Below are 23,583 nucleotides of genomic sequence, written 5' to 3'. Positions count from 1 at the left end.
GGACAATGTCACACACACTAAGAGTGCATCCTTCCTCCTCATCAATCCTCTCTGAAAACACTCACAGAAATACCCAGAGTTGTATCCAGGTCTTGGGTGTGCTTATGAACATATTGAAATTGTGAGCTCCAGGAAGAAAGTTTCCAAGATGCTTGACCAGAGAGCACTGGATGCCCCTTTACCAGCCCGTCTTCAGCCACAGCTACAAAATACTTGGAGCATCACGTATCTGCTTAAACAAAGACTGAAATTTCCAACCTCCTTTACAGCTTGAGTGGGATGTGACTGAGGTCTGAACAATGGAATGTCCAGATTAAGTGTGTACAGCCTCAGGACAGGTAGCAGAAGTCTATCGGAAGGAAGAGAAGCAACAAGGACAGCAATACCTTGTCTTGCATCGCTCTCTGTTCTAAGCAAGTCTGTTGCTTGGATGCTGTTTCCTTTTTCTCTGCATATCTACCTCCAGGAAAGCATCATTTTCTCTGTGTTATAACCTAGGAAACTAATATTGACTCTTCATAGCAAGACTATTCCCCTGAGTGACTGTCCCTGCATCTCAGGGTGCTGTCCACTCCCTGGCCTCTCACAGCTGTCCTTAGGTCCTTTTCCTATTCCCTAGTCACTTGGTTGTAATAGTTGTTCACTTTGGGCAATGACAAAAACCAAGGGCCTAAAAGCAAAAGATTCGTGATTGGATGACTTTTTGTCCAGAGAGGTTTTTCTGTCACCTGAGTCAAGGTTAGATCTGAGGAAGAAAAGGGAGGAGGAAATGGAACAAATGAGACACTTGGGAAGGTGGTGAAATTCAGTTACATGCCATGGAAAGTTGTTGGGCAACCAGTCTCCACAACCAGGTACTAGGAGCAAGTTAAATCATGCCAGGTCCCTTTCTGGCCTGCCATCTACCCAACTGGCCTACCATCTACCAAAAGAAAGCACAAGCTAACATCCCAACGCCTAGAGAAGGACATCCCCATGTGGAACACGATCTATGACAGCCATACTTTCTGTTTTAGATGAGTGAGTTTACTAAGCACATACATACCAAACAAAGGTAAAAGAATGAAAAGCAAGCAGCGGGGGAAAGAAGCAGCAGATCAACAGCAAACATGGTCAAGTCAGGCACTTACAGCATCCAGCAGGAACAGCTGGGAAGCCCTGCTGAGAACAGCATGCTGGTTTTCCTGACTGTGGGATTCCCAGGCAACTGCCTTCTCCACAGATGAGCTTCCAGCTGTTCATTATGATTGCAGCTATTTTATACTAGGTGAAACAATAGTAGCCTGTGGCGAAAATGGTTGATCTTTCATATTTTCTCAGGGCACAATGTTTTTATTACCTTTACCTGCTTGTAGTTTTCCTTTATCACAATCAGTGAGTTGAGGGTTCAGCTTGCCCCTAGACAGGGTCATTTTAAATAAACATGCTGGAGTCTGGAACAAAAGAGACCTATTCACTCAGAGCCCCCTTTCAACATGCTTAAACAGTATGTTGACAATCAGGTAGATTACAGGGGTTGAGGGTCAGGTTTATAGAAGTAAAAGTCCCTCCTCTAACCAAAGAGGCACTGGCAAAAACCAGTTGGACATTGCTCTGTGAGCTAGGCAAGCATTGAACACCTTGTCCATATTTAAAAAAAAAAAAAAATGATGTTAGCACAGTGAACAACATGAACAATGGGGTGTTGAGTCTGGATTTTAAATAGACATCTGGCCATTGTACAGAATGGCTAGAAATGAAACATATAAATAAACATGTGATAAGAGCCTTAGGTAAGAAAGCAGCAAGGAGGATAAGTAAGTGGTAATTAAAAATGATTAAATATGGCTTATGGTTGGCAACATAAGGATGACTATGTCACTACAGGCTGACACAGAGAAGGAAAAAGCATGGAGATACAGCGTGGAGGCAAAGCAACCTGTGCTTCAGGTGAAAGGAAATAAAAGGCAGTGTCCAGACACCCATATGAAAATACCCACTACACACAGAAGCAAGACTGCAGTTTGAGAAAGAGTTCAGAGCAGAAGATCAGTCTCCGTCAGTCCAGAAGACATCCATTGAGTTATCAGTCTCAAGTCCCTAAGGAGCATCCAGTGCAAAGTACTGCAGATTGGAGCGAAAGTGGAGACTTTGCAATTAGGAAAGCACGATTGCCTTTGCCAGTCCACAACAGGAGGAGAGAATGGGTGTCAGACCCTGGGGCTGGAGGTAGAGGGAAGGCACCAAAGGCAAAGACTTTCCATTTGAGATACCTGGAGCTGTACCTACTGTCCCAAGATCACCACAGGAATAAGCTCAGCTCCTGAGATGCAAATTCCAAGTGATGTTTGTAAAGGGAAGAGGGACACAAGATGATGCCTTGAGAACCAGCTCGGTCAGCTCTTGCCCCCGCGACAGGAGGAGCCAGTTTCCATCTGTAGGGTGAACTCTCTCTCCGTGGACGATCTGTTAAGACATAAGGAGCCCACGGCCTAAGCGAGAAAGAAAAGATGACGGTGGGGGGAATTGACCAAGTATGGGTGTGAAAAGGTGTAAAGAGAGATCTCCCCGTGGACTGGCTGGATTCTAGGGGATGCTTCTTGCAGTCGCACTGAAGGATGTGCAGACAGAACCACGGTGAGAGGAAAAACTGCAAAGCAGCCCCAGGGAGCCCGCGGGACTGCCAACAGCAACACTACTTTAAGTCTCCACCCTCAGCCCAGGAGAGGAGTGGGAGGTACAGCCCCAGCCCCGATGGAGGTAATGTGTTTCCCTAGCAGCTGCAGAGGCAGAGCAGTACTGCTGTCCCAACGTCGTTATGGGAAGGAACGAAACACAGGCCACTTCTGTTCCTTCTGGTTTGCTGCCATACAGCAAGCAGATGCCAACCCAAATAAACTGCTCAGTAAAAATAATTTTACCATGTTCAAGCATGTGAACATACAGTGTAGCTGAGCAGAAAATCCATAAAAAGAAGACCCAGATGTGCATACCAAAAGGGCTTCAACCTTCACATGTGCAAGTTAAGCTATGTTATACAAACTCAGCTACTTCCAACACCAGGCCAAAAACAAACAAACAAAACAAACAAACAAACAAAAAAAAACAACCTTAGGCAGTGGAGATGGAATGTTTACTTCATTATCACAGGATTCAGCTACACCAAAAGAAAACCATGCAGATAGTTCGAAAGTGATGTGGAAAACGCTTTCTCTCAAACAAAAGGGAATTTCAAAGTTTGGTTCCATAACTGGTTTATTCAGTGAGTCAACAAGCTGTCAAGAAACTAGATTCTTCCCCTTTGGCCATTCCCCACTGGGGTGTTTTGAAAGAATATGGCCCCCAAAGGGAGTGGCATTATTAGGAGGTCAGGCCTTGTTGGAGGAGGTGTGGTCTTGTTGGAGGAAGTGTGTCACGGTGGAGGAGGGCTTTGAGGTCTCTTTTCTCAGGCTTCACTCAGTGTGACAGGGAGTCGACTTCCTGTTGCCTGCAAGATGTGGCACTCTCAGCTCCAGCACCACATCTGCCTGCATGCTGCCATGCTCCCCTTCATGATCATAATGGACTGAGTCTCTGAAACTGCAAGCGAGCCACCCTCAATGAAACGTTTTCTTTACAAGAGTTGCGTGGTCATGGTATCTCTTCACAGTACTAGTAAACCCTAACTAAGACACCTCTCCTCATCTCGTTGACATGATCTCTCTCCTCACAGGGTCACCTTGCTGCAGTGGTAGAGCGGTGGTGACATGCTGACAAGGACACCTCCAAACAGAACAATTTGATGTGATTCTCTGGATGCATCAAGAAAACCCTGCCCCAGACCCCGGCCCTGAGCAGAGTTCTCATTGGCCAGATTGGATCCCCTGCCTGCTTTCAAATTAATGACAGGCATTAGTTTCATCAAGCACCTTCAGGAAGTGAGAAAAAAAAATATCAGTACCAAAGAACAAGGAAGTATATGGGAAATGACTTAACTAGACAACCAGCACTGTGAGTCTCGGGCTTCGTGTTAGTAAATTAGAGAATCGTAAATGAGGGATGAATTCCGTGCCATACACTGGAACCATAAAAGAATTCCTAGGGATTTGACCTGCTTACTCAACTCAAAACCATCTTTCCACATAGAGTAAGGCTGACCTCCTTTTAGACACCTTTAGAAGAGTATTTCAGTCTTACAATGTGGTAGAACAGGCTTAAGTACACAGGCTTACATTGCAATCCTGGCCCAGAGGCATGTACATGCATAAGAGACCAAGCCAATCCAGGGTAACTTCTTTCTAACAGTATCTAGTGTCTGCTATGAGAATTCATTTTAAAAGGAAAAAGAAAAAACTTCCCAGGGTAAGTACGATGAAGTGTAAGGGTAGAGATTACCTCCTCCATTATAATCCATGACATAGGAACAGACTGCCCTGATTTGTAGTCCAGGCTAATCATTACTAAATTTATCCTACAGATTTCATTTTTGAACATAGGCAAATGTAAGAAGCAATTCATTCTAGTATCCTAAGCACAAACCTAAAAATAGTTGTAGCCAAAAATTGCTGAAAGATATATCTGGTTAAAACTATAACAGCTGCCAAAATAAGTCCTCATCAGCAGACCAGATTTCTCTTTCTGGAGGAAGAAAGTTAATAATTTGGGAGGCTTTATTAAAGTGAATATTGTATCAACAGTAATTCTTACTCAGAACAAGTAAGGACAGTTAAAATGTACTAATGCATTTCATTTTCTTCCCATCTCCACCTAGTTATGTAAGTCTCTATGGATGTCATCTCTCTCATTTGCAGTTTTACTCCTCATATCCAAATACACTATTTTGGTTGTGTATCTGGCATATTGTCCTTCGTTCTGGCATCCAGAGTCATTGGGATCTGGTTTATCTCACTATTTACCTTTTCTCAATTTCTGTGTCTTTTCCCCATCTTTACAGTTCCCAATGCATCCACAGTCCCACTTGAAATGCATCCTCCCCTCCTTCAGCCCAGATGATCTTTCTCTGTTTTCATGAAGAAATAGAGTCTAGGTTCCTGCTCAAAGCAGTCATCTGTGAGGGTCTCTCCTCTGCTTCCTGTGCAGCTTAGGTACCACCCATCTTCATTTCACACTGGGTTATACACAGCAAAGTCAGAACAGCAAGAGTGGAACAACACCTGAGTGAATCCTGCCCTACTGCTCTCTTGATCTGTGACTTTTAGGCATGTCCTGTCTCCCCATTTTCCTTATCTTCAGACAGAGAAAAATGGCAGCTCTTCCTTCCTAGGCTTGTTACAAATTAAAGTAATGCATGCACAGTGTCCACACATGCCACTGGAACACAGAGAATGGAGAGGGGTTAGACCTGTAACTGGTACCTACTATGGTGTCTGCTCTCCAATTTCTGTTGCAAATTGTTCTCAAATTTCAGCCTTGCCTCACTAATCCAATTTAAATCCCTGTGGACAAGACCAGTAAAGTCAGATCCCTCTCTTTTCATTCCAACTGCTCCATCAATTCCTTCTGGTAGGCCTTTCCCAGGTAGGCAGACAAGCTTGCCTGGCTTGGATTGTAATTAAACTTGTGCCCAAGTGCAATCTCATGTTCTCTCCAATAACCTGTAGGAGACACCAGACCTTCCACACTCATCGGCAGGGTTACTTTTGAGACAGCTGTTCTTTTGTGATTTGGGAAGACTGAGAATAAAGAAACATGTACTGGGATGGGGAGAGGCAGTTAAAGCGCTTGCCATGCTAGCTGATTACTTGAATTCAGATTGCTAGAACCCATGTAAAAGTCAGTCGCCAGTAGCACAAGCCTCTAGAACCATTCTCATTCCCCCTACCTCCTTACTTTAGACCTCTAAGAGGTAGAGTCGTTAAAGACAGATTGGACCAGGAGAGCAAAGCCTTCATGAATTAATGTTGTTATGGAGAGCAAATTCATTATATAGCAGTATCCCTTTATCCATAGTCCTGTTTCCCATGGTTTCAGTCATCTACAGTCATTCATGCTTCAAAGACATTGAATGGAAACTTCTAGAACTATAAATTCCCAGTTTTGAGGAATTTATATTCTTCATTGTGAATATTATGATGAAATCTCAATCCACCCAACTCCATGATTCGTTCCTTTGTCTACAGTGTGTGCTACTCACTTCTTAGCCACTTAGGAATCTTCTTTCTTCTTATTCTGTTTCAAGACAGGCTTTCTCTATGTAGCCCTGGCTGTCCTGGAACTTAGAGATCCACCTGCCTCTGCCTCCCAAGTACATGGGATTAAAATAATTTGTCACCATGCCCTCAGGAATCTTCTTAGTTAACAGATTTGCTTAATGTCTGTTTTACTCTTCTATTAATAGATTTTCTATTTCAGTATTGTTTATCATTGTTATCTTACTGCAACTAATTTTCAAATTAAGCTCTAGCATAGGTGTGTGTCTATAGGAACCATAAATATATGCAGAATTTAGTTTCCCAGTGTCCAATGAGGGATCCTAAAACTTATTCCTCTTGAGAAAAAGGAAAGACTACTAAAAACCTAAGTTTGACTGTCTGTCTATCTTCTTTCATCTATCTATCTCTATCTTTTTTTGTCTCTCTACCTTTCTTTCCCTCCCGATCTCTCTTTATGATGCCAATGCTGTGTTATGATTTCACTAGAAGACCCTCTATAGATGCCAGCATCTTGATATTAGACTTCCCAGCCTCCAGAACTGTGAGAAATAGTGTAGTTAATTATAAGTTTCCCAGCCACTAGCATTTTGTTGCAACAATGTCTGACAGGCTAAGACACTGACCTTATAGGAAACTGTGTGACACTATGGTAAGAATCAGCAGCAGCAAATCAAGTGGAGAAGCAGCCAGGGATAGAAAGCAGAAAAAGAAAAAAATAGTCAGAAAGCAATACAATGCCCAACTGTGAATACCTGCAAAGGTGTAATAACATAAGCATTTTTCAACTCAGCAACAAACACTACACTAGAACTACTTAAGAAGCTTGGGAGAGAGCAAGAAGATGAAGTGGAAGGAGTCAGCACTAAGTGGTGTTTTCTGCACAATTTTTCTAAAAGCTGCCTCTGATGACGTCAACAAGAGGCAAAACCAGCAAGCATAACTCGGAGCTGTATAGCTAGCTGCTGCCTACAAAGCTCCTCCCAGGTTCTAATCCAGGTGAGGTGTATGGTAGGCGGCACCCAGGAGGCCCACAGTGGCCCCTTCTTGTGATCCTAACACTTAAGTTGTCCTTCTCCACATCATCCCAGTATCTTGTGATGTTAGCACCCTGGAGCTGTCCTCTCCCACAGTGTACGAGGCTCCTGTCCTAGTTCCTCAGAGTCACCATGTAATGAGCCATCTTTAAGGACAGGCCCAAATGGAGGAAAAGCCTCTTGCCAACAGCCAATCACATGAAAAAGCTTAGAGGTCTACAGCCCAGCTCGCTCTAGTAGTCCACAGATGACTATAATTGGGTGACACTGGTCTTTCCCTCATAAGAGACCAAGTCAGAATTCCCCAGTTAAGTGGATCCTGAATTCCTCACCCTCATACACCATATGAAGTAACAAATTTCTGTTGCTTAAAAATCATTAAAATTTGAGGCCGGGCGGTGGTGGCGCACGCCTTTAATCCTAGCACTCGGGAGGCAGAGGCAGGCGGATCTCTGTGAGTTCGAGGCCAGCCTGGACTACCAAGTGAGTTCCAGGAAAGGCGCAAAGCTACACAGAGAAACCCTGTCTCGAAAAATCAAAAAAAAAAAAAAAAAAAAATCATTAAAATTTGGAGTGAATTCCACATAGCAATACATAATGAATCTAGGGGCTGGAAGGTAACCAGGGTGGTGTCTTCCTTTATCCCCATTTTGTAGATTTAAAAGGTAAGGCCAAAGAGCTTAACAATTTTCCAGGAGCCTCACAGCAACCTTGGCGCCCTTAGAACTCAAACTCCATTCTTTTTACAGTCTTTCTGTTTAGCCATCAGTTCACTCAGCAAATATTTTAATGACTTTTTTGGTAAGTAAATTATTGAGGCATTGTTCTTCAGAACAACTGAAGGTGAAATTAATTTAAAAAAAAACACAGAAACATGAAATAAATGTGTTGAACATAGTACCTCTTAGAACTGCTAACTGCCCTTCTATTCCCAGCTGCTCAGGCTGGAGGCAGAGGCAGGTACCACAAAGAGGAGAGCTGTTCTGATCCCTGACTGGGGCTTGTTGCCAGAGTTTGTTCTTATCCTCTGCAGTGAATAATTTGTGATAAAACTGGCAAGAGAATGTATGCTCTAGTGACTTGGCCAATTGCATTAGACAAGCAGAGCCTTGAAGAACATTGTCTATGATAAAAACTAATCAGGGGCTCCATCACAAGAAAGATGGGGTGGGGAACTCAGCCCCAGAGACTCCTGAGTATAGTAACACCCAAAGCAGGGGCATCCTGTGTAGATGCTCTTTGGTCTTTTGTTCTTAGAAACAAGACATGATCAGGAGAGATACATGTGGGCAGAGGGCTTGCTGTATGTGCACAGGTTGGGCAATTCTAGCTAAGTTTTCCCAGAAAGGATCAATTTCAAGGTCCCAGCTAAGTTTTCCCAAAAAGGATCAACTTCAAGGTCCCAGGATCTCCTCAGGGACGTAGAACTCTACTCACTGGGAAGTCAGAAAAGTCTGCTGTTTTTGGTACTTGTGAACAGCTCTGAGAATCCCTTATTTTAAATTTTAATCCTAGGTTTTGAGCGGGGGTGAGGCGGAATAAAAGGAGTACAGAATGCTTTTCCTTTCAAGGCATGAATAAATGGCTGGTCTGAAGACTAAAATGGTGGTCCACAGGCTAAAATGGTGGTCCACATATAAAGCTTCTGGCCCATATTGGGAGTGAGATTGTATTGTAAGTAAAATTGCCTATACTTCATGGGTGATTATTGGGGGCTATTGTTAAGTATTTGTGGTGTGCCTTATTCTAATGACTTCCTAGCATATTCACAGTAAAACCCAAGTTCTGTATGGGAACTACAAGTCCCAAAAGATAGATCTGCCAACTGCACCCAGACTCCTTATGCCTCTCCCAAGGTCAATGTCTAGCTTCAGCCTCCCTGGTTCCTTAAAAACCTGTGTGCCCTCAGATGCCATTCTCCAAGCAGCGCCATTTCCAACCTCTCTTGTCTGGCATGATCCCTAGCCTGTACCTTCTTTCTTCACAAAGTGAGCTTCTTCCTTGTTTTCAGGATGCTGACAACTCAGTGTGAACTTCCCCCATCCTCCTCCTACACACCTTCTCATCATCTATTAATTTCTTAGCACTTAGCACTATCAGACATTAATTCCAAGGGCAGGGGTATAGCTCATTGGTAGAGTGTCTGCCTTGTAGCAAAGGACCTGGGTTCTATCCAGTCCTGGGGGGCTGAAAAAAGTTAACCCCTCATGTGAATGACATTTTTATTGAGCAGCTTCTACAAGCCCAACATTGTTCAAAGGGCTTCTTAGATAGAAAGCCATTTAGCTCTGATAATAACCCAGGGTATCTGCATTGAAAAGCCATGAAGCCACATGGATAGGTTACAGGTGAGATGATGCACAACTTGGCTGTGGAGCCAGGAATCACCTTCAGGGGCCAGGCTCTGGCTTGCTGACTGCTCTCTGTCAGGCTGCAGTGATCGCCATGGGAAAAGGACCCTTGTAGGTCTTATTCACTGCTGAAGCCTAGGATAATGCCTGGCATATAGGGATGCTCAAACAAATGCTCCTTGAATGAAAAATAAATACGAGTTAATACCTCTTCTCCTGCTCTTACCCTTCTGTTTTCTGAGAGATGTGTATAGATGCTGCACAAACATTATTAAAGTTTCACCCAGTCAGTGAGTCATATAATTTCTGTTTATACATGGACTCAGGTTGAACTACTCAGACATTAGGAAGCATCAAAAAGTCCCCTTACTGGGTATGGTGGTTTAATAAGAAATGTTTCCATGTCTCCATTAGCTCTGGTGTTGGAGCACTTGTTACCCAGTAGTGGAACTGTTGGAGGGGGGTTGTAGAACCTTTAGGAGCCGCGTGCTTGCCTGGATGAAGCACTCACGGGGGTGGGGGTGGGGGCTTTGAGAGTTTATAGCTTTGCCCCATTTCCATTCTCTCTCTCTCTCTCTCTCCTTTCTCCTCATTCCCTCCCTTTTAGCTTTGGGCATCTTATCCAGCAACAGAAAAGTGACTGGGGACACTGAGCATGCTCTGGTGTTAAGATAAACCCTTAAGCTCAGCCCAGTTACTCAACCGGGATGGCAAATAGATTGAGTTGCAGGCACTCCTGGTTGTCTGTCTTGGAAGCTTGTGTCCCCAGTCTGTTTGTTTCTAAACTACGTCCCCAGTGTCATCTTGGTGCTGAAAACATGGAATTTTATAAAACTTCAAGATATTGGATTAACTGGACTGAGTTCTGATGAGAAGACCCTAGTCGTGGGAAATAAAACTAGAACACTGGATCCTTCTAAGGACTCTGAATTTTAAAAATAGAGAAAGTGGGGCATGAAGGAAAGGGTGCCAAGTATTTTATTTTGATAAGACAAATTAAAACTTAGGATTTGGCAGAAGTTCATCATTTCCAGTGATCAATTTATCATCTCCAATGTTTTTGTTGCTAAATACCTGTTTGCCTCTACATTTATGAAAACTCACACATTTTGACCCTTGACCTTAAAAGGCAGAGAAGCTGCAGAGATCTCCCTTCTCTGGGGAGGCAAGGTTTTCCGACTGGCTTCTTCTAACACCATCCAGCGGTGAATTTCAAACCAGCTCTGCTCTTCTTCAATACCACATTTCCCAAGAAGTGGTTTGTCTCCTTCCTCTTTTCCCTCAGCAGTTGGTTCTCAGTTCCATAAGCCGAGGCAGGTGAGCAAAGTAGAGAACTGAGGACACACTGGTGGGCACAGGCCGCTGGGCACAGGCCGCGGGGCACAGACCGGCGGGGCACAGGCCCCGGGGCACAGGCCGGGAAGCCAGAGGCCCTACTACCAGGCTGACTTCGATGTTTTGTGTCGACCACTACAAGGTGGAAAATGTCCCATTGGGAAAGTTTTCTCAGCCTTGGGCAGAAGGAAACTTTCTCAAACCTCTGAACTCTGAGATCCCGGTGCATTGAGAACCTGATGACAAGAATACAGCCACTGCCCTGCAAAGGACCTGGCATCACAAGGATCCAGAAGAGCCTAGGGAAGAATGCTTGGCAGGGAAGTCTGTGTGTGACAGAACACAGGAATCCTAGCCCAGGCTGGGAAAGAAGGCCCTCTGAAGGCGACAGCCTCGAGGCCAGATTGCTAGGGTGTGCAAAGGAGTTGGTCTAAAGCTCTGCCTTAGGGCAACGGAAGCCAGAGAGAGTGCTGGAGTCTGCTAGTGGCAGAGAGTAAGCTAAAGGCTCCTGACTCCAGAGCCCTCTTCACTCACTTAGACCAGAGTATCCACTAGGCCCTGAATCTCAGGCTCAGGGGTTTCAGTCAGGCTAAGGATAGTGTGCCAAGTCCTTGAGGAATGGAGTAGAATAAAAAGGCCCAAACCGAGAGTGAGCATGGATTTTCTAGGCAAACATGCAATGCCACACACATGGGGAGGGCGCGGGACTGGGGTGGTGGGGTGGGGGTGGGGGACGCGGCGCCGGCGGGGACGAGGGGGGGGGCGGGGAGACCTCTAGCTCTGGATACTAGAGTGACAACTTGGGGCTGGAATTTCAGGCTTGAGGAAAGCAGAAGGCACGTTTAGGTTATCTCTTGCCTAATGCCTGTCTAGTTGTGATCCAAACTGCTGGTTCTGCACCCCCACCAGGGGGGTGGGGACTCTGAGAGGAGCCCTGGGAATGAGGTCTAGGCTTCCTGGGGAGGGGGCACGGTTTGGAGGGACAGCGCAGCGCAGCAGTGTGTGTGTGTGTGTGTGTGTGTGTGTGTGTGTGTGTGTGTGTGTGTGTTGGGGGGTGGGTCTGAAAATCACCGGAACTCCTGTCCTTCCAGGTAAGGGGCCTTGAGTAAACCTAGTCCTCCTCCAGCCTGCACCAGTGTTAAGTTCTCTTCTGGTGCTGGATAGCTCTTGAATTGTGGATAGCTCTTGGGTTCCAATTTAGGGCTGGACTTGAGAGGACTGGAGAAGAGAACCATCAACATACAAGAGGAGGAAGAAGAACTGAGAAGAATCGAAAGAGGGCACTCTCCAGTCTCAAAGCGCTCCAGGGCAAGGAGATAGATTGGCGCAGTAGCCAGCTGAGAACGGAAGAAGGGCCTGAAAAGCTGGGTCGGATCCCTCGCTGAGCAATTTCCAAGACACTGTATTGCATTAACCTAAACCTCTAGGTGCGGCTGGAGAATCCCCGCTCTGCAAACCTGGTTAGTTTTCTCACCTCTTCGCAGAGCAGCTGCTATCTATCCCCCAGCAGAATCAGAATCGGTGGCTCTCCGACCCCTGACGAGTCCTGAGAGGAGCAGGTCGGAACTAAACAGGAGTTGACTTCAACACTTTGAAGTGAGCCAAAAAGTACTTCTGCTTCCAGACATTCTGGGGCGGTTGTGTGTGTGTGTGTTTGTACTGAGAAGGCCCCGGAGGAAGGGGAAAGGAGAGGAAAGGCAGAGTGAAGAGAAGCTGGAGGTGAAAGGGCAGAGACTCCGGAGGTGAGGCCACAGCTACGAAGAAGGCAAAGGCTGTGCATCTTCTTTACAATTGAAAGATGGCCCTCGTGGCTGGACGTGGGAGTTCACTCCGAGAAGCAGGGGCTCCAGCCGAGTCTAAGGGAATCCAGACCAAGGTCAGTTTTCCCGTGTGATTATCCCTAATCTGTAAAATGGGAATAACGCCCAACTGTTACTCCCTGTGAAGAAAAGCACTGAAGCTGAGAAATCCCCCTAGCCTTTGCAATCATAGGAAGCGGAAGTAGGTTCTCCCCTTCAAACACAACACACTACAATTATTAAAAGAAAAAAAAAAGCCTCCCCCTTTCTTCCTCCTCCCCCACTCGCAGCTCCTGATAGCCGACTGCGTTGTGCGCATTTCTGGCCTGTCCTCCTCCCGGGAGAGGCCGGTGCAAAAGCCAATAAGCCTGGAACACACTCAGGTCCTTCAGGACCCGGGACAATAGTTTCCATTTAATAAATATTTTCCCCAAGGGCATTTCACATCGGCCAGGCAATTATTCAAAGGAAACAGGCTCGCAGGTTGGCTCGGCGGGTTATTTCGTCCTCTTTACCCGAAGAAAGCTCATCAGACTCAAGAAACGAGCCCCCATCCTCGCTGGGTGGGAAAAGGCACCCTGGGAAAAAAATCAACCCTAGTTGAAAGGATACAGCCTGAGGCTCCAGGCTGCAGACGCCAAAGGGGCACCAGGAAGGTCCCATGGCCCGTCTGCCCGCTGCCTTTCCAGTTTGGACGGTTGAGGAAAACTGGGAGTTTTAAATCACCAAATAACGACAAAAATAAAAAAGAATCAGAATGGATCCTGCCTACCACACTTAGCCCCTAAAGTGAAGAGTCCTCGTGTTAAGGGCCCCCAACGTTAAGAGTCATGGTGTTAGAGGTTCGCCAACGCAGGACTCTGCAACTCCAGCACGAAGCATCCGGATTACGACTCAGAGAGCTTTGCTGTGATCCCCAGGGGCTCAGAACTGCTCCGTGGGAGCCTCCTGGGGCACCGGTGGAGGAGGCCCCAAAAGCCGAACGGAAAGAACGATGCTAAGGCACCGCGGAGGGTCTGGCGCGAAAAAGTTTGTTTTGCTTTTTGCCTTGAGTTTGATATGTTCTTTTTCTCTCCCAACGGTTTTTGACAAGTGTGTGTTGCGGGCGCGGGGGTTGGGGGGTTACTGTCTTCTCATTTGGTGGCGAGGTTGTCCTATTTATCTACGTGAGCTCTGGGCTTGCTGCCTTTGCTGACAGGTCCCTGGATCTTTGTATTAGAAGCTCCAGTTCTCTTCTGAACAACTGGGGATGAAAACAGGGGGCACGAAGAGTTTTAATTTTTGCCAGGGACAATGTAAAGCCCCAGTCCCCAGTCCAGAGCTAGCCTCTGTTCCGTGGCGGTCTCTATGTCCCTCATACCTCTCCCCGCCCCCATCAGGGATGCTCTGGTTTCCATTACTTGCGAGTTGGCAGGTGCGCCCCCCCCCCCCCCGCCTTCCCTGCTGCTGATTGGCGCCCAGGTTGGGGAGTCGCCGCCCCGCGCTTATGTCAGAGTGCGTGCGGTCCCGGCCCACCTCGCCTTTGAACTTCGCCGCTTTTGGCTGCAGTTCACCAGCCTCCCCGCATTCTCAGCCAGGTGCAGTGCGTGGCAAAGCAGCGCCCGGAAAGCCACGGGAGGGGGGAAGCCACGGCCAGAGAAGCCAGGGGAAAGACGGAAAGGAGAGAAGGCGAAGGTGAAGAGGGAGAGAAGGAGGAGCCTCCTGCCCTCGCCAGAAAATTACCTAGCCACTTAATCCCAAGACTCTGGTACTTGGGCCCCAATCTCTGGTGCCTACAGACTCCAGGCCGAACGCCCTCGCATCCCCGCTGCCCTTCCTACCCTTCGGCCCCTTGGGGGCTGCCTGGGTGCTGGGACTGGCATGATCAGTTGAAAACTTTGCAGGGTCAGCTCTTCTCTCTGACTCCCCTTCCGCGGCTCCGAGAAGAGGGGAGTTCAGAGTCCCGAGCTCGGGACGGACAGAAAGACAGACGGCCAACCGCGCCCAGGCTCGCCCGCAGAGCCCCTGCATTCCCCGCCCCCGCCCGCCTTGCCGGGACCATGTCCAAACCTTCAGACCACATCAAGCGGCCCATGAATGCCTTCATGGTTTGGTCCCGGGGCCAGCGGCGCAAGATGGCCCAGGAAAACCCCAAGATGCACAACTCGGAGATCAGCAAACGCCTAGGCGCCGAATGGAAGCTCCTGTCCGAGGCAGAGAAGCGGCCTTACATCGACGAAGCCAAACGGCTGCGCGCCCAGCACATGAAGGAGCACCCCGACTACAAGTACCGGCCAAGGCGCAAGCCCAAGAACCTACTCAAGAAAGACAGGTATGTCTTCCCCTTGCCCTACCTGGGCGACACGGACCCGCTCAAGGCAGCCGGCCTGCCCGTGGGGGCTTCCGACGGCCTTCTGAGCGCGCCCGAGAAAGCCCGGGCCTTCTTGCCGCCGGCCTCGGCGCCTTACTCCCTGCTGGACCCTGCGCAATTTAGCTCCAGTGCCATCCAGAAGATGGGTGAAGTGCCCCACACGTTGGCCACCAGCGCGCTGCCCTACGCGTCCACCCTGGGCTATCAGAACGGCGCCTTCGGCAGTCTCAGCTGCCCCAGCCAGCACACGCACACGCACCCGTCCCCCACCAACCCGGGCTATGTGGTGCCCTGTAACTGTACTGCCTGGTCTGCCTCCACCCTGCAGCCCCCTGTCGCCTACATCCTCTTCCCAGGCATGACCAAGACTGGCATAGACCCTTATTCGTCAGCCCACGCTACGGCCATGTAACCCCCAGCTTGGCCCGGACGTGAAGGGTGGCGTGGAAGCAGAGATCTGCATCCTTTCGCTTGCGCCTAGTCTGGCCTGCAGATGTCTCTGGGTCAGGCCTGCCGCTGCCCCTTGCCCACCCTAGACTCTGCCTCGCTCTTCCGGGGGGAAGGGAGGGGCCGTGCTCCTGGACCCAAGGCACAGACTCGTGCCCGAAATTTCCAAACATTAAGACAGCTACACATCTGCCCCTCTCCCGACTCTCCCAAAGCAAGTCTCCGACTGTAACCCCTTTGGACAAAAAGAAGTAGGCAGTTTTGCTTTATTTACGTGCCCCTCACTCTCCTCGGATAGGCTTTGGACTCGGAACTCCCAGATCCTGGTATTATATCTAGAATATGCGTATATATATTTTTCCTTTCCCACTGAAGAAAAGAGCTGAGTCTCGGTGCTGTGCCTGCCATCAGACACAGCTAGGTACCATTTGCTCTTCCTGTGTTGCGGGGGAGAAAGGCTTAAAAGTTTAAAACTTCAGGAAGGGAAACCTTTCTGTTTAAAACCATACTATGGTCGTGTTTGCTTCGATACAGAGAAAACAAAAAGAACCCACATGGCTTTTCACTTTGTGTAACGCAGTGCTCCTAGACACCTAAGTTTACTTTTAGACAGAATGTCAGGTTATGAAGTCAGGAAGTAGAAAGTGAACGAAAACTTAAAATAATAAAAACATCCTACATGGTCATAAATGTTTTGACAATGTCTTGGAAATGTACCTAGAAGGATTTTACCTCGTTTCTCTGTTCATTTGTTGAACAAAGACGTTTTGAATAAAGACAATCTGTCATTGCAAAAAGTCACCTTTGATGTGCATAAAATCAAGTTAGGAGGCTTAGGTTCAAGGAGTCCTTCCTCCAAGCTCTGAGTCCTAAAGGGGCTGGATGAAGCAGGGAAGGCTGGCTGGCGTGGTCCTGCCCTGGCAGAACCTGATGACCTGTGACCTGTAGAGGGGCCTTGAGTCTGGGATCTATCTGGATTGCTCCCTGATAATCTGAGTTTCCCCTTTAGAGTCTTGACAAAGCTGTCAATCCCCGGATGCCGAGCCTTAGCCTCAATCTTCATAACGCGGGTCAAACCACTTCCGGCAGGGAGTGAGCTCACGAAAAGATGGGACCTCCTGAGTCCTGGGTGGGTTTGCTTTTTAAAAAAATGCGCTCTAAAGACTGAAAGTAGCAGTCTTGGAGGGAACAAGATGCACTATTGGAGCAGACTGCAAGGCTATGTATGGGTGCTTAAGTTCAGGGCATGGTATGAGAACGGGAAGACTCGGTTTTGTTTAGTGTTTGCAGTCAGGTCTCCTGAGAATCTGGGACCCCAGACTAAGTTCCTAAGCTGTAGGTTTTTGTTTTTGTTTTTTTAAACTGATAGTTAACAACTTTTTTTTTTGTCCCATTGGAGGAAAACGGGATGGGGGGGGGGGGGAGAAGGAAAAAGGAAATGTTGTCATGCCTCAGGCAGAGTTCTTAAAACACAAATTTAAAAAAGCGACTGGGGCCCTTTCCCCTCTGCCAGCGTTTGCCCGAGGGTGTCTAGGCTTTGCTGATGCTACCTAGTCAGCCCAACAGCAGAGTTTGTTAGCTAATTCGGAATGTGCTTCTCACCTCCGGTATTCCCCGAGTTTCACTCCCCAGATCCGCTCCCCCTCGTTTTTTCCACAGGCAGTGTGCTTCCCTTCAGCCTTGGCTTTGCTTTGGTGCCTGGAAGGGACTGGGCTCAAGGCCGTTCGACTGCTGTTGAGGGATTTGCGAGCGCCCTCCACCCCCCAATTCTCCAGAGAGTGGGAGAGAAACGTTGTCAACTGTGTAGCCAGAGGTGGGAGAGGAACGTTGTTAACAGGCACCAAAGCCAAAACCCTCGGATTAGCATATTGTCCGCAAAACAATTAGAAGTGTTTGAGGTGCTATTTGGAGTCTATTCATCCGAGCTCCTTTGTCAAGGGGGGATTTTCATTATTAAAAAAAATAAGTTAGCAGTTGTCCATCTGGCTGAGCTGAATAGCAAAGTGATCGTGTTGTATATGCTTTTCTCATTAAGAGCTCTTTTGAGACCAATGTTAGAATTAAATGGTATTACACAATTAACATACAAGGCCGCTGAATAGGACGGGACGCCTATAAATAATAGATAGATAAATAAATGAACGTTCAGGCTAAGGTAAACAAAGACGGCTGGGGGAGGTGTGGAAGAGGCCAGGCCGGCTGAGCCACGCTTACTTAGCATCACAAAACCCTCTTACAAATCGAGACAATTAGGAAGTGACGAGCTTCTGGTGGCCGTCGGGTCTGGGGACTCTGGGTGCGTAGGGAAGGCCCCTCCTCCCGCCCCCTAGGAAGCTCAGGAGGCCGAGGACGCTAGCCTTGCTTCTGTTGTTTGATCTAACCCCAACTGACAGTCCTGTCAGCTTCTCTGCTCTCCTTCATAGCTCAGTGTCCCTTAACATCTCCCAAGATGAAGCTTACAGGGGTCCGGTGTCTCCCGGCAGAGCCCAGCGCTGGAGCGCCCAGGGAGGAACCAAGGCGCGTGGCCCCACTAAGGTGTCCAGCTGATCGTGAAGTGAGGTTAGATTTCAAAGTGGCACCAGGCGGCGAAGGCCTCGGGACACAGAAGCTAAAACAAATAAACAGCCCCAAAATTAGAAAGCAAGGGCCCATCCAGACAGCTCCCGGCCTTGGAACCCGAGGGGCTCTGGGGGAAACTAAGGTGCGCTGGCACCGAGAGGAGCCTGGGGCCCACCACAGGGCCACCCAAACCTCTTTCCAGCGCGCACGGCGGGAACCAGGGTCCTAGGGCAGCTGCAGACCAGGCTCCGGACATTTCTTCCCTGGGCACTTTGCTTTCTTAGTAGACAGACTGCCTGCCTTCCTCCCACCCGGACCCAGCCTCGCCTCCAGGGCCTGCGGCAGTTTCTTCGCCCGGGCCAAGGGGCGCAGAGCAGCGGCTGCAGAGGTGCGCGGCCACGACTCGTCCCAACCGCCTAAATCCTGCTTGTCACGCCGCTGACAGGGGTCCGATTACAGACTTTAAAGTCTGCCGCAGACAAAAAGGAATCCCCTGGGGAGGGTTGTGGGGTGTGTGTGTGTGTGTGTGTGTGTGTGTGTGTGTATGCGCGCGTGTGTGTAGGGGGAGGGTGGAGTGGAAGCACTCTCAGTCAAACCTGTTTGCTCACAACTGTCTCTTTCTTTCAAGGAAAGCATTAAAGCAAACCTGTAGGGAGAGGCGCACCCCGCCCGCCCAGAGTGCAGGACAGCCGCTTCTTCCCCGCGCCTTGCGCAGCCAAGAGCAGCCTGGAGTTCCCCGCCACGCACTTTGCGGGTCCGCAAAGCCCGAACTCCCGCTGCCCGCGGCCGTCCCGCACCCTGCGGGAGGAGTGCCTACCACCTCCTCTGCGCTAGGGACGAGTCCTTTTGCTCCCTCCCTAGAGCAGCCGGATCCTCCTTCCAGCAGAGGTGACTAGGGGAGAGCTCATGGCCTCCCTGCAGGTGCCCCTGCTGGGAACCCTGTCCCCCAAACTGATCCTACTGTGTCGCGCACCGTGCGTACACCCATCGCTCTTCTGCTCCTGTTTTCTAGGACCTGAAAGGGCTGAACCGTGTGCCCTCCGGACGGCAGCAGGCGGAGCTGGCTAGTTCGGGTTTTAGCTAGGTTTTCATTCTTCAATTTTGGCGGCGGTCCGTCTCAGGGGTTCACTGGTCCGATTTTTGAGAGCGTTGGCACCTTGTCCCACTTTAGGTTCCCTCAAAACAAAAACAAAAACAGAAAACTTCGGGGTTTTGTTTGTTTGTTTCTCGTTTCCCTGTATTTGGATCTTACTCCCCAAACTTTTATTCCCTTCCAGTTTCCCAGCGCTTCCTGTGTAAGGGTCAGTTTTCTTACAGCGTCTAACTTTACAGGCGGAGAAGGCCAGCTACTTCGAGTAAATCAAACTGAGTTGTGAGTGAGTGACATTTGAGACTCCTTCAGCTTTGCCGTTTTAAAACCACCTAACCTCAAGGAATCCTCAGTGATGCAAAGAAGGATGATAATTCGGTCTAGGGAGAGCCTAGGGACTTTCTCTGCTACGGGCCACCTGCGGAAGCTCTTCCTGGCCCGGCAGGTTCTCCGGAGAGATAGCGGGCTGCCAGAACCGTGGAAATTTGGCAAGCGGTGGAGCCAGCTCTGCCTTGGCGGATTACCGCTCCCTTCTGCCACTTTTCGGTTCAGGCCTTGTCACCATTGTCCAAGTGGACAATGAATTTCAAGACATTTAAATTCGCATATCAAATAATTCACAATATTTGTGTTAAGAATTCTCAACTCAGTTTGCCAGTTGGGTCGCGCGTAGGAGACAGGCAAGGCCGGGATTCGAGGGGTGGGGTGAGGAATGGGGGTGGTGTTTATATTTGGGTATTTTAGGCGTGGTGCGGGAGCTTTCCACTCCGCCTCCGGGCTTGCTTGCTTGCTTGTCCCTTGCCCTAGTCTCGGGTGCGCTCCGGCCGGGCAGTGAGAGTGCTGTTTGGGCCAATTTCTTCCCCGGTGGTTCCTTGAGGGTGCGTCTTGAGCCAGAACCAGATGCCTTGACGTTGAGCCGTAGCCGAGAAATTAAGAAAATACTGAAGTTGAGACAGACAAGGGGGCGCTAGAAATCCAGTAGAGTGGACAAGGAACTGCAGAGTGTCAGTCGCCCCCCGGCGGACCCCCGCTGTGTGTCTGCGGGACTCCGAACCCTGCTAAGGACCCTCCTGGAAGCTACCCTGCAGGGGTGTTAAAACGCGAGTGTAGCTGCATTTGCCCTGGGAAGAGGCCTGAAGGCAAGCAAAAAGAAGGATTGCTGCTAGGCTGGACCAGCCCCAGGCCCTCGGTGTAGCGAGAGGTCTTCCGTACTCAAAGGCTCCAGCCGCCTTCGGATGCCTAGGGAGCGAGCTGTGCCCCCCGAAAGCGGAAGGGGCCGCAAGCCCAGGCTATCCCTGAGCCGCCTTCCCAGAGTGTCCACCCCCTTCTCTCAGATAGTCCCCCCCACACGACCTCCCCACCCCCAAAGACCCCAGACAGGTTAAGGGAAGGAGCCAAAAGTCAGGCGGGACAACAAGGTAACAAGAGTGCCCAAGTTTTCTCTTTACTACGAAGTGAGGGTCTTGTGCTTCCACGGTGGCCAGCCGCGTTTTCCAAGTTTTTAAGACCCGGTCTGGAAAAGAAGTGATGCCAGATCCCCCAGCCCAATCCTGGCAAGGGCGCAAGGGCACTTCAGCAAAACTGTGCCAGGCTGCAAGTGGCTAGAGAGGCCACACTGGACCACACTCCTAGGGTGACAAGGAATCCTCAATTCTTGCGCCTTGTAGGCCGCTGCGCCGCCTGCTGCCCCCGTGGAGAGCTCACGCTTTGGGGGGCCGCGCCTCTGAACCCGGGGACTCTTGGCTCTAGTGTTGCTGTGGAAACTGAGGGAGGTGGGTGAGAGAGACGCTGGGGCGGGCTGCGCCTCTGCCTAAACAACACACCGAACCTGGTGCAGCTCCGGACTTCCTACAGTACAGCCCGGCCCGGAACTTGGAGGAAGAGGGAAGGGAGGGAGCGGGCAGCCTGGGCGCTCGCCGCGGGTCCCCCTTCGCTGGCACCCCCCGTGGCGCGGCGAGTCAATGGGATTTGCACACTCGAGGTGTAACAGCATTACTGCGTTAATTAGCATTTCCATTTCACGTCCAGATTGTTTACTTATCTGCGGGAAACATATGTCGGGAGAAGTTCACATTCCGGATTCTGCTCCGCTGCCCAAGGTGCAATTCCGGGGAGGCAGCGAGGGGGAGGGGAGGGCTTCAGATTTTTTATTACACCCTCTAGCCTTATCTGCCGCTGTAAATTGAGGATCCTCCATTGAGCGGCATATGGAGATTATATACTTTTTTGAATATCGTTTCCCAAAGCCTGCAGATTTTCACTTTGAAATGAAACAATCCTCCACCGCTTCCCCAGGGGCCAGGCGCATCCTGTGCTGTCCAGAGTGGCAGTGGGGACCCTTCCGAGAGATCTTCGAGCACCCATCTGCCCAAGGCCATGGCCAGCGCCCCGCAGAGCCCCCGTTCTCCAGACCTAAAATAATCTCCGGGGAAACCCATCCATACACCGTTTGATCCCCAAGACAGCGTCCCCGTTGATTTCCCGAGCTTCACCCCACGACTTGTGCACCCTTTGCTGCCTGTGCATTTCATTTCGGATACCCGCATAGACGCGAGCTCACTTCTGCCCTCTTCCTACGCTCTAAACCCGCAGCGGGCGGGGACCGAGATATCCACGTCTGTGCACTGCAGTTGCCCGCAGCATCTCTGGGCTCTCAGGAGCCTGGGTCTTGAGACAGCCCAGCCAGCTTCCCATTCTTTGTTTGGAGGGCCTTGGAGGTGGTGGGCCCTGTGCGCCGCTCAGAACCACTTACTGTGAATCTTGAAAGGAAATTCTGCACCCACCGAAGGCATGGTTCTCCCCACTCCGCATAAGCCCGGCGGACCCTAGGAGAGAGGACCGAATTCCATCTCTTATCTTTTCTGAGACTCCTTTCAGCCTAAGATCAGAGAGGCGGGGGGAATCATTGCTCTTTTTTTTTTTTTTTAATTTAATATACCAAGCCACCCGTTAAGGTCATTTATATGCTTAATTTAGTGATAAAAGTCGATAAGCAGAATCACAGGACTCGCCCCTCTTTTGACCACATTTTTCTACAGTAATTGGAAAAATTAATCAAATGTATGTTTGCTTTTTCCTCGAATTCGCTGCTTTGTCTGGAACGCTGTCCTAATTGCCATACTTTTGTTACGTAGTTTGTTTGCTCTTTAAGAGATCATGAAGAAGAAATGTGTGTCCCGCACGATTCCATCCATCTCGTCTGGGTTCAGTTTGCAGAATCACACTCTTCACACGCCCTAGTTAGATACTCACCTTCAAAAACTAAAAGTCCGAAATTTCCTTCACATGCCCGTTTTTTGTTTTGGGGGTATTTTTTTTTTTCTGATCCCAAATGTCCCTTGGGAAACAAATTGCAATGTTCTATCAGAACAAAGAAATGGACCAGAGCAATACAATTAAGGCAGAAAAGCAGGAAAATGGGGCCATAAACAGACTCTTTCCCATCAAGTATTGTTTTGGAATTTCTATTTTTTTTTTCAAGACCTCTAAGAAAATTGTAAGGTGTCACCTCTATCTTCCAGGTCTATCTGTAATTGAATCTAGGTCACCATTCTAAAGCAAGGAAAGCCTGCTTCCCACTTTCCTACATCAGGCTGAAATTTGGGGGAGGGACAAGGGTCTTGCAATTTCATTTAAAATGTAATGGTGGATGAGCTGATAAGCAAATGGGGGAAAGGAGTCTGCTAAAAGAAAAAAAGGCATGGTTTTAATATGCTCCAGATGGGGGCAAAATGATTTACATGAGAGTTTATTTCCTCTTTGCTGATATGAAAGAATTACAGATACAAAACCCACTGATCTATAGAATAAAAAAAGAAAAGAAATGTTATTTTTCTGTAAAGGTGTCAGTTCATTTATATTCATTTAACCATCCATCCATCAATTCACTTTCTCACTCCTTGCACATTCTCTCTGGCTCTGTTAAACCTTCCCCTACCAATACACTTTGCTAGAATATACAATGAAGTTTTCTTTCTTTAAAATAATATTAGAATGCGGTGAAGTAGGTAAACACAGGGAAGGAGAGAAAGTGTTGCTGCTGTTGAATATTCCTGGTAATTTAACATTATGTTTCTATGACAAAAATGTTAACCATGGTCACATGTCATTATTATGGCAGTTTGAGTACAAGCAGCTTGCCTGTGGTTACGGCCATGTGCAGAAGATATGTAATGATTTTCCACAAAATATACATGCAATAGAAATATATTTATCATGTGAAAATCTTCCCATAATATGGAAAAATTAGCAAAACCTCAATCCTTCTGTACAGACACATAGTGGGTCAGTAACACACGGCATAATTAAAACAACTGTCTATATCAGTATGAACAAGTTTACAGTTCCTGAGGGGTTTGTTTGGATAAAAAGTATAAGCAGCATCAATTTGTATGTGTGTTCAAGTTGTCATGACCACCTAAGTGCATGCTAAAATCTGTGTTTATTTAAAAAGAAATTAGAGTTGTCATCTGGGGATCACCCAAGGG

At 48.5% G+C, this 23,583-nt stretch overlaps 1 protein-coding gene across 1 annotated transcript; it reads left to right on the top strand.

Moving 5' to 3' along the window:
- The first annotated feature begins 14,162 nt into the window (after nt 1–14,162).
- On the top strand, nt 14,163–16,217 carry Sox14 (SRY-box transcription factor 14). The gene has a single exon (XM_006975135.3). It carries the CDS (start codon nt 14,690–14,692, stop codon nt 15,410–15,412), a length of 723 nt encoding a protein of 240 aa, XP_006975197.1. The 5' UTR covers nt 14,163–14,689; the 3' UTR covers nt 15,413–16,217.
- Nucleotides 16,218–23,583: the final 7,366 nt, after the last annotated feature.

Source organism: Peromyscus maniculatus, chromosome 7 (genome assembly GCF_049852395.1).
Source record: "Peromyscus maniculatus bairdii isolate BWxNUB_F1_BW_parent chromosome 7, HU_Pman_BW_mat_3.1, whole genome shotgun sequence".
NCBI classification, from domain to species: Eukaryota; Metazoa; Chordata; class Mammalia; order Rodentia; family Cricetidae; genus Peromyscus; species Peromyscus maniculatus.
This window is presented reverse-complemented; position numbering and strand designations above follow the sequence as displayed.